The following is a 12,037-nucleotide window of genomic DNA, read 5'->3' as shown; positions in this document are numbered from 1 at the left end:
TTTTGTCTGCCTGAGACAGCAAAGGTGACCATCTTGTTGGGGCTACCAAGGGTATAAAAGTCTTTCAATGAAAACCCCATGTTTGTATGACCGTACATACAGTAAGATGTAAGATGGCCAACATGGCAGCCATAGATCAGCATTATTTACATTTAAGACCAAAACAGACAACACAGTAGTGAAGAACCTACGTTGACACCATCCTTCAAGGAAGAGTAGTGATGAGAGACTGTAAATGGCTGCCATAACTGCCATATTTGATGTTCGAGCAGCACCATTTTCATTTCTGACCAACTATGCCAAGGGGTGAATGTGCACATATAGTTCCATGGCAATTGTCCAGTTAAGGAGGAACAGTGATAGCATACTTGTGCTGACAGATGGAAGGACAAGCAACCTTCACAAAAGGTCGTCTGGCTTATAACCAGTAAGCTAAAATGGTATTAATGCAACCCTTGGAAATAAAGCATGCACAATTCATGAATAACTTGCACTCAAATAAATTAAGAAAAAACAAAACAAACAATTATTTCATTTTAAGTGATTTTAATCTTGTTCATTTTTTAAAAATAATATTGCATGTTTAAATCTTATCCATTTCAATCTTCTTTTTTAACAAAAGATGAAAGTTTCTGATAAAAAAATTCAAAGTTCTATGTGTGAAAAATAGTAGGTAGGAAAAATAACACACATTACTAGTAAGCCCGCTTAGGAAAGTTTCAATTTTTTAACATCATGTCCAGTATGTACTCAGTAGTGTAAATACTGAGTAAATACATTGCACTGTACAATAAAATACAATGTAATAACATATGCAGTAATAAATTAAAGACAGTGTTTGTTGTTTACATCCTCTTGGCCACCAATACACTAATCAACCTTTCTCAGAGGTAGTGTTCCACTACACCAGGTCTAAGCTAACTGGGTAAAACAATGAGATGTTTATTCAAATGAGTAAAGAGAAACTGAAGTACACATATAGAAGACTGCTCCAGTGGCCTAGTGGTATAAGAGTGTCTGCCTTGGATGCGGAGGTCGTGGGTTTGATCCCCAGCTGAGTCATACCAAAATGATACTAACAGCTGCCTCGCTTAGTGCTTAATGTTAAAAGGTCAGTGTTAACAATTGTTTCTGGGATTTGTACATCTGTTCATCCTATAGACAATATTAGTAACAGTAGTACTACTACTGCTACTACTATTAACTGATGGTGATATTTTTAACAGATGTAATGACAAAACAAAATATCCAACGATATCCTTTGTTTTCATCAGGAAATATACCCAACAGAATCAGGATAATGAGGATTTAAACATGCACAAATTTTTTCGCATGTTTCTCTTTTTCAAAATTGTATATAAAAAATCTCGCCCTTAAAAGGAAAGGTCAATATTGTTTTAGGATACACCACTGGAATTTTAAAAGAACTGAAAACAAATACTGGTAGGACTACATTTGAAACTGTGGAGAACAAAGATCTGAATATGAAGATAAATTTAGGTAAAATTCAAACTTCAAGGCTAATGTTATATCTATGTTATTAATGACCACAAATTAAGTAGGAAATTTATTTCCCATCTGGTAATTACAAATAAAGATGTGGTAATGGATGGATTTGAAAGTGGTAAATTGAGGAACTTGTCTTATAAATCGCATACAATCCATAGTCAAATGGTTTCATTTTTGTCCTGGAAACATTACTAAATAATTTAAGTAAGCATTATCAAGTCTCAATCACACAAAATAATCATTTACTGGAATCAATAAATTCATTTTTTAAGCATGAGAAATCTTATTACTTGAAAAATGTATTTTATTCCAAAAATGAATCCATCATTTAATAATCTATAAATAATAGTAGTAGTTATCAATCACAATAAGCAATTACCAGTCAAATTAGTAATTTGCTTTCTTTAAACAAGTAAAACTGAAGCACAAGTAAAAGCAAATTCAATTTCTGGCTGCCTCCAAGCAATTACCTCCACAATTATAAATCAACAGCCTATTTCATGATTGTTCCTGACAGCATAACATGTATCTATCAATGACAACAAAAAAAATATTTGATTTTTTTTTTAAAGATGTCAACTTTTTTATAAATCGATAAATGTTATAGTCATAAACATTTGAAAAAAGACATATATTTACAACACCCTGACATTGGTAACCATGTTAAGATATCACAACCAACAAATACTGGCAAGTGATTATAGACCTAGATTAAAATGTCAAACATTATGGTTTTCTAGTAATTTTCTAACAAAACAATGAACAAAAGGTAAGGTGTCAATTTATTTGTGACACATTCCACTCAACAATATAACTATTTATTTTATGCTAGTTTTGTCTTGAATCTATCCATTTTTGGCTTGTTTATTTTTCCAAAGTACAACTCAAACTCAATTATAACTAGTCACCCCTATTAGGATGGAGCTGCCTTGCAAAGTACATCTAGACTTATAGGTGAGTCCAATTAACCTCTTGCAGCCCTAAAAATGAGTGGATTAGCTGAGTCATCTGATAAGCATGTATGTAAGGTACAAGTCCAAAGCTTCTCAGATGAGATGCCCAAAAGATAATCATCATTTCATCTAGTGCTTTTAACATTTTACAATATCTTTTTGGATTACAATGTTCATTTGTACTTATATACAGAGTTTTTTATTTTAAAGAGCTTATGATGCAGTCAAGTTTTATTCAAGATATAAAAAGGAAATGCTGATGTACTCAGTCAAATTGAAAACAAAATTGAGCTTTTAATAATTAATCAATATTTTATGTTAAAAAAGTTTGTTTTAACTTCTCAATTCCATCGTACTAACTTGTTCTCGTTGTTGAAAATATCTTGATTTTGACATAAATGTTGTAGCATCATGAATATAGGTTAGATATTCAACATCATTATCAGCACTCACATCCAATAAAGTTGTAAACTGATCATAAAAAGTGGATGCAGAAGACTAAATTGATATTTACATCAAGGATACAAATGTATGCATAAATCTACAAAACTTGTAGTCTATGGGAGACAAGTCTAAAGATATATGTGATATGAATGTGGTAAGAAATTAAAACTGTATAACACAAACTGGTAGAAACTATTACAAAGTCAACAACACTTTATCACCTCTGTCATTAAGAAATGTCCAAGTTCCAGTTTCCTCCCCTTGCAATTCATGCATATATGATTATATCATAAAAGTGTCACTATTTAAGTGCAAGTTAGTACATTTAAGTATCCTTTCCATGTCTTATTGAATCTTCTAAATGACATTTTACTGTTTACAATACAACATGTACTTCATGGAATTTACTTCACACATCCTGAAGTTTTTTTCTGAAACACCATCACTTATTGATTCTTATCCTTCCAGAGAGATGTATGTAAAAAAATATTTTTACCCATGGACATCAAGCTTTTAAGAAAAGGCAAAAATAATATAACATTGGATGAATATATTTTGATTTTATATAGTGATATAGTGATGTATTATAAATTATTTTTAGTGTATATACAAGTGCTCTCTTCTCCATAGTTTCTCCCTTTATTAGATTTAGTTAATATCTATATGGTTATATGAGAAAATTTCTATCCAAATTGGTCACTAAATGCTTTCTTATCATAAGCCAGAGTTTCTTACAAAACACTTAGGAAATATTCTTTCAAAATAATGTATAATAAGTGTTACTGCATTTATTTTTAAATCCATTTACATTCCAACCAAGTAACCTTATCAGAAATAAATCACTGCAATTCTGTCATAACTGTCAAAGTTGTCCAGGTCATGGCCAACATCCACTTTTGTTTTGCAATTTTGTGTACTGAGAAGCTTACTTTCCTGGTTGCTAAGCTGTTTCAGCTACTTTGGCACTCACTGCTGCATCCATTTAGGTCGCATTTGTTTGCTCGTGAAACACATACTGATCATGAATAATTGGTTTTAAAAGCCTCATGAATTTTTGGGTAAATTATCACTCGCTCATCAATATTGTTTTTGTTTTGTTTTTTTCTTTTTAATAGTCAAGTCCTTTGAGACCTGTTTGTTTTGCCCTGATCTCTACATCTTCAGCATGATCTCTTTACCTTTGTATCAGCTGAACTTCACTACAATTATGGGTTGGGTGTCTTGCAGAATTTATTTCCTTTTGCTGCTTGTACAAAAAGGTATCCAACATTAGAGTCTCCATTTAAACACACACACACACACACACATACAGTCCTCATTTGATCAACATCCCATTGCCTATAAACATGTCACCAAACAATTCACTATGATATCTGTTTTCATCAGTAGCATGTGGCTCTGTGGCTGTTTACATGATAGTGCACTAGAATTGGCCTGTATTTTGGTCTGCCTGAGACAGCAAAGGTGACCATCTTGCTGGGGCTACCAAGGGTATAAAAGTCTTTCAATGAACACCCCATGTTTACATGGCTATACATTCAGTAGGATTTGTGATAGGATGTAAGATGGACAACATGGCAGCCGTAGATCAGCATTATTTACATTTAAGACCAAAACAGACATCATAATAAGTCTTTTAGTGAAAATACTATGTTGATATGGCCATCCTTCAAGGAAGAGTAGTGATGAGAGACTGCAAATGGCTGTCATAACTGCCATATTTGATGTTCGAGCAGCACCATTTTCATTTGTAACCAAACATGCCACAGGAGTAATGTGCACATAAAGTTTCATGGCAATTGTCCAATTAAGGAGGAATAGTGATAGCATACTTGTGCTGACAGCTGGAAGGACAAGCAAACTTCCCAAATGATCATCTGATTTATAACCAGCAAGCTAAATATGGTATTTATGCAACCCTTGAAAATAAAGCATGCACAATTCATGAATAACTTGCACTCAAATAAGTTTTAAAAACAAACAATGGTTTCATTTAAAGGGATTTTAATCTTGTTCATTTTTCTTTTAAGTAACATTGCAAGTTTAAATATTATCCATTTAAATCTTTTTTTCAACAAAAGTCGAAAGTTTCTGATAAAATAATACAAAGTTCTATGTGTGAAAAATAGTGGGTATGAAAAATAACACAAACTACTAGTAAGACTGCAACTGCTTAGGAAATTTTCAATTTTTTAACATCATGTCCAGTATGTACTTAGTAGTGTAAATACTGAGTAAAAACAGTGCACTGTACAATAAAATACAATGTAATAACATATGCAGTAATAAATTAAAGACAGTGTTTGTTGTTTACATCCTCTTGGCCACCAAAACACTAATCAACCTTTCTCAGAGGTAGTGTTCCACTACACCAGGTCTAAGCTAACTGGGTAAAACAATGAGATGTTTATTCAAATGAGTAAAGAGAAACGGAAGTATACATATACAAGACTGCTCTCGTGGCCTAGCATTAAGAGCGTCTGCCCTGGATGCAGGAGGTCGTGGGTTCGATCCCCAGCTGAGTCATACCAAAAATGGTACTAACAGTTGCCTCACTTGGTGCTTAACATTAAGAGGTTAGTGTTACGACTGGTTGGCCTGGTGTCAGGATAATGTGACTGGGTGGGACATCATGCTACATATCTGTGGCATGATGCCCCTGTGCTAGACATCACTATAAACTGCAACATTGCAGACAACATAGCGATATGACTGAAAATTTTTTAAAGCTACATTAGAAATCCTAATCACACACACACACAAATACAAGAATTTGGTCCCATTTTACAGTAAAAGGAAGCCTTAATAAAACCTAGTTGGTGATCTCTAGCCTATTGCAAAGAGGCTGTGTTGGTCTAACAATAATAATAATAATAACAGCACTCACTCCTTACTTTTTCCATGATTATGCCTTCACCAAATCAAGAATGTTTAGGTGAAATTTCCAATTGTTTCTGGGATTTGTACAACTGTTCATCCTAGAGACAATATTAGTGGTAGTACTACTACTGCTACTACTATTAACTGATGGTGATATTTATAACAGGTGTGATGACAAAACAAAATATCCAATGATATCCTTTGTTTTCATCAGGAAATATACCCAACAGAATCAAGATAATGAGGATTTAAACATGCACAATTTTTTACTGTTTCATACTGAATTTCAGAGATGGAATTATGTGACAATATGACAAATTTTTGTATGTTTTGCTTTTTCAAAATTCTATATAAAAAATCTCACCCCTAAAAAGAAAGATCAATATATTTTTAACATACACCACTGGAATTTTAAAAGAACTGAAAACACATACTGGCAGGACTACATTTAAAACTGGGTTTCAAAAGCATCTGAATATGAAGATATATTTAGGTAAAATTCAAAATTCAAGGTTAATGTTATATCTATGGTATGAATGACCACAAATTAAGTAGGAAATTCATTTCCCACCGGGTAATTCCAAATAAAGATGTGGTAATGGATGGATTTGAAAGTGGTAAATTTAGAAACTTGTCATTTAAATCGCATACAGTCCATAGTCAAATAGTTTCATTTTTGTCCTGGAAACAATACAAAATATTTAAGTAAGGATTATCAAGTAAGTCTCAATCACACAAAATAATCCTTTACTGTAATCAATAAATTCATTTTTTAAGCATGGGAAATCTTATTACTTGAAAATTGTATTTTACTCCAAAAATGAATCCATCATATAATAATCTGTAAGTAACAGTAGTAGTTATCAATCGCAATAAGCAATTACCACTCAAATTAGTAATTTGCTTTCTTTAAACAAGTAAAACTGAAGTACTAGTAAAAGCAAATTCAATTTCTGGCTGCCTCCAAGCAATTACCTCCACAATTATAAATCAACAGCCTATTTCAGGATTGTTCCTGACAGCATGACATGTATCTATGAATGACAAAAAGATAAATGTTTGATTTCTTTTTTATTAAAGATGTCAACAACATTTTTATAAATCAATAAATGTTATAGTCATAAACATTTGAAATAAAACATATATTTACAACACCCTGACAATGGTACCCATGTTAAGATATCACAACCAACAAATACTGGCAAGTGATTATAGACCTAGATTAAAATGTCAAACATTATAGTTTTCTAGTAATTTTCTTACAACAAAATGAACAAAACATAAGATGTCAATTTATCTGTGACACATTCCACTCAGTAATATAACTGTATTTATTTTATATTAGTTTTGTCTTGAATCTATCCATTTTTGGCTTGTTTATTTTTCCAAAGTACAACTCAAACTCAATGATGACTAGTCACCCCAATTAGGATGGAGCTGCCTTGCAAAGTACATCCAGACTTATAGGTGAGTCAAAGGGAAATTAACCTTTTGCAGCCCTAAAAATGAATGGATTAGGGTGAAACAGAGCTGAGTCATCTCATAAGCATGTATATAAGGTACATGGCCAAAACGTCTCACATGAGATGCCCAAAAGATACTCTTCGTTTCATCCAGTACTTTCAACATTTTAGAACATCTATTTGGATTACAATGTTCATTCGTACTTATATACAGAGTTTATTATATTAAACAGCTTATGATGCAGTCAAGTTTTGTCAAGGTATAAAAAGGAAATGCTGATGTACTCAGTCAAATTAAAAAAAACTTGAGCTTTTAATAACTAATCAAAATTTAATGTTAAAAAAGTTTGTTTCAACTTCTCAATTCCATCATACTAACTTGTTTTTTTGTTGTTGAAAATATCTTGTTTTTGACATAGATGTTGTAGCATCATGAATATAGGTTAGATATTCAACATCATTATCAGCACTCACATCCAATAAAGTTGTAAACTGATCATAAAAAGTGGATGCAGAAAGACTAAATTGATATTTACATCAAGGATACATGTGTATGCATAACTCTACAAAATGTGTAGTCTATGGGAGACAACTCAAAAGATATATGTGATAGGAAAGTGGTAAAAAATCAAAATGTATAAAACACACTGGAAGAAACTATTAAAAAGTCAACAACACTTTATCACCTCTGTCATTAAGATAAGTCCATGTTCCAGTTTCCTCCTCTTGATATCCATGCATATATGATTTTATCATAAAAGTGTCAATATTTAAGTGCAAGTTAGTACATTTAAGTATCCTTTCCATGTTTTATTGAATCTTCTAAACTACATATTTTACTGTTTACAATAGAACATATTATTCACTCAATTTACTTCGCACAGCTATATGTTTTGCTCATACACCATCACTTTTAGATTCTTATACTTCCAGAGAGATGTATGTAAAAAAAATATTTTTACCCATGGACATCAAGCTTTTAAGAAAACTCAAAAATAATATAACATTGGATGAATATATTTTGATTTTATATAGTGATGTATTTTAAATTATTTTTAATGTATATACAAATGCCCTCCTCTCCAGAGCTTCTCCCTTTACTATGTTTAGTTCTTATCTAAATTATGGTTATATGAGTAAATTTCTATCCCAATAGGTCACTAAATTTTATCATAAGCCAGAGTTTCTTAGAAAACACTTATGTCATATTCTTTCACAATAATGTATAATAAGTGTTTCTGCATTAGCCTTTAAACACCTTTTCATTCCAACCAAGTAACCTGATCAGAAAGAAATCATTGCTATTCTGTCAAAATGGTCTAGGTCATAGCCAACATCCACTTTGATTTTGCAATTCTGTGCATTGAAAAACTTTCATTCCTGGTTGCTCAGCGGTTTCAGGTATTTTGGCACTCACTGCTGCATCCATTTAGGTCACATTTGTTTTGCTCGTGAAACAAAAAATGCTGATCATTAATAATGAGTTTTAAAAGCCCTGTGAATTCTCCTCCTATGAATGTTACACTAACTCATCAACATTGTTTTTTTTTTTTTTTTAAGAGTCAAGTCCTTTGAGACCTGTTTATTTTGCCCTGATCTCTACATCTTCAGTATGGTCTCTTTACCTTTGTATCAGCTGAACTTCACTACAACTATGTGTTGGAGTGTCTTGCAGAATTTACTTCATTTTGCTGATTTTACAGTCAGGGTTCATTCAGATTAATATCCCTGTCAACACACAGAGAATCTGTTACGCTGGTTTTCACCTTATACAATAATCCGAGGTTTCACTACTCTGTTGTATACTGAAAGAACAGTTAGCTGCTCCTTATTAAATATGCTATAAGTGTCAACAATAGCTTCCAAACAACAACGATGCACATATTGAACACTGTTTTCCAGATCTTAGTACCTCGTCCTTGCATTTTAGTTCTTTGTAGTAATTATCAACTCTGTTAGTAAAAACATGCATGTTTAGGTTTGTTGTCTAGAGCTGTTCATGAATATTCAAAAGTGCTGTTGCTATGTCCCTATCAGTAGAACTAAACCTGGTTATCCTGACATTACAGGTTTCTTGGAAAGTTAATTTAGATTGTTTATCTGCTCCCATTGGAGTCCTCGTCTAAACTGATCAGATCACAAGTAACAGATTTAACACAAACAACAGTTTCAAAGTGTAAAAAATGAAATTTTACTTCCAGCTTCAATGCATACTTTTACGTTTGTCCAGCTGAATGAAAGTTCTAATTTGTCTCTCCATTATTCCAAGGATCTTCCCATCACCAAAAATGTACACTTTATAAGCATCAAAACACATCAATATAAAAAAGTACCAGCAGCAAGCTACCCAGTAGATGGCACTCCCTCATCACTTTGACTTTTACAGTGATGAAACATCTTTGGATTAAGGCAAAAAAGATCATGGTTTTTCATTCTCATGAAACATGAACTTAAAATTATCAAGACCATCACTAATTGACATGAACAATGCAGAAATTAAATTTCAAGCATTTTTCTTCAATAATATATTTCAGGAGATGAGGGTTGTAGTACATTTACAAAGCATTATCCAAACATCAGTTATTCTTCTATGAAGTCAGAATAATGACATACAAAAAAGTGATTCATAGTTTACAAATAGTATAATTGTAAATAATGAATAAAGCTGTTCCAATGAAAATGTGGAAACATATTCAAGAAACTGCACCACTTCACAGTGGACAATTTGCACTAACAAATCCCATTACCGTGTCATCTGAAGTCATGCTGTGAGGTACTCATGTGAAAATTCAATCTCTAAAATGTGGTCTCTCTTATATGAATTTTCTTTTTTCCTTGTGTTGTTGTTTTGAAGTCAACTTCACTTCCTGCAAAGAAAATTCAGGAATGAAATGTCAAAACACTGAAATAGCATAATTGTTTCATGATTTAAACTTTTTGTTTAACCTTGGTTGGAATTTCCACTGATTTTCAATCCCTACTTGATAGCATATCCAGCAACTTTGAAAACGTACTGAACCCGTCTGTGTGTGAATTGCAAAATGGGGGCATAAGTGAGCATTCACAACCACACATTGTGGACACAAATTGTAAACGGGAACTTTTTCAGGATCCAAACCAGAAATTATTTAGTAAAATGTCATAACGAAATCAGGTAAAAGCAAAAATGTGTTTCCAGTTGGCTGACCATTCTTGTTTCCCCAATCTTTGCTAGCCAAGGTTCATATTACAAGAGCTACATCTTGGCATATCGAGCATATATTTCTGTGCCACAGGTCTGTGAATTTCATTGGATGTGGTGGCAAGCACACAACTTGAATGGACTAATAAAAAAATAAAATAGCCAAATAGGCATGTAATGGCTTCCATCTGGTACATAGTCATACTTTCGACATTAACTTACAAAGTATCCATTTTAGGTCAATTGCCACCACCATTTTCAGGAGATGTACAATGCACCATGCTATTGGTTGGTTGGAATAACATAATAAGGGAGGCAATACATGAAATAAAGTAGATACCGCTAGGACAAAGAACCAATATAGCTTTTTCAATCCACAAAGGTTTAGAATGGGTTAACAGAACCTTGGCAAGCAAAGATGCGTTTCCCCTAGCACTTTTTTCACCCTGGAGTAAAAAAAATAAATAATCCTGAAATTGATTTGTGCATCTAATTGAGCTGTTTTAGCCTATAACATGAAGTGCTTAGTACATTAAACAGTACAATATAAAACACATTTATTTGGGCCTCATAGAAACTAATTTACTGTTTGACACCAAAAAGATATTTCAATGGTAAAAGTATACAGCTACATCGAATTCCACAGCAAACAGTATTATAATTCAGACCTATGCATGCTTCCATTTCCACAATCTAGATCACATCAATAATGACAAAACTGTTACATGACTTGTTCCCTGAGGCAGTTTTCTTTTGTTCACTTATTTGCATTCTAGCATCATGCAATTTATACAAAATACCCTGTGGTTCACATACTGACAATTGATTTCGGGACAGAATTCATTTACCAGCTGGGGCCCCAAGTGGCCGAGTGGTCTAAAGCGCTCAACATTATGGATCACTGCCATCTCACATCTGTCTACGTGGGTTCGAGTCTCAGGCTCGACCAATGTGGGTATGTGAGAAAGCTTGCTAGTAGGTTCTCGTGGGTCGGTGGTTCTTTACGGAGTTTTCCCGGGTTCTTCCTCCACCATTCATTCTGGCTGCCATGTATAGCCTATCTTGTGCTGAAAAATTGTGTTAAACTGTACTACAACAAAATCATTTACAAGCTCAGGCAGAAAAGCCATCAGATTCTGAAAGAAAACTTCACTGCCAACTATGAGTCAAAACCTGCTTATGAATTAATTTGTTACAGGGTGTGCTTGATGCTCACTGAGTCATTCTGAAATGTATATTTGAAAAATTTATCTTCATGGTTACCACTATCATAACTTAATGTGTTATTTTGGCTAATAATTTGACACTGAACAAGCAGTTTCAAATGGTCACTCAAAATACCAGGCATTTTACATATTGTTATTTAAATGTGTGTGTGTGTGTGATTTGGATTTTTGATGTAGCTTTAACAATTGTTCAGGCATATTGCTTTGATGTCTGCAGTGTGGCAGCTTATAATGATATCTAGCACTGAGGCATCATGCCACAGACATGCAGCATCATGTTCCAATCAGTCACATTATCCTGACACCAGGCTGACCAGTCCTAACACTAACCTTTTAATGCTGAGCGCCTAGTGAGGCAGCTACTAGTACCATTAGTATATG

The 12,037-nt window shown here is 33.1% G+C and overlaps 1 protein-coding gene across 5 annotated transcripts in view; it reads right to left on the bottom strand.

Annotated features, from left to right (window-relative positions):
* Positions 1-602: 602 nt before the first annotated feature.
* Positions 603-12,037, bottom strand: part of LOC149774245 (uncharacterized) — an 85,792-nt gene continuing 74,357 nt past the window's right edge. For all 5 annotated transcript variants that reach the window (XM_089945566.1, XM_089945569.1, XM_089945567.1 and 2 more), the window contains one exon: positions 603-10,116. In XM_089945566.1, coding sequence (XP_089801692.1) covers positions 10,046-10,116 — 71 coding nt within the window. In that variant the 3' untranslated portion in view covers positions 603-10,045. The remainder of the gene's footprint in view (positions 10,117-12,037) is intronic.

Source organism: Sinohyriopsis cumingii, unplaced genomic scaffold, assembly GCF_028554795.1.
Source record: "Sinohyriopsis cumingii isolate HCF-2022 unplaced genomic scaffold, ASM2855479v2 utg000360l, whole genome shotgun sequence".
NCBI classification, from domain to species: Eukaryota; Metazoa; Mollusca; class Bivalvia; order Unionida; family Unionidae; genus Sinohyriopsis; species Sinohyriopsis cumingii.
This window is presented reverse-complemented; position numbering and strand designations above follow the sequence as displayed.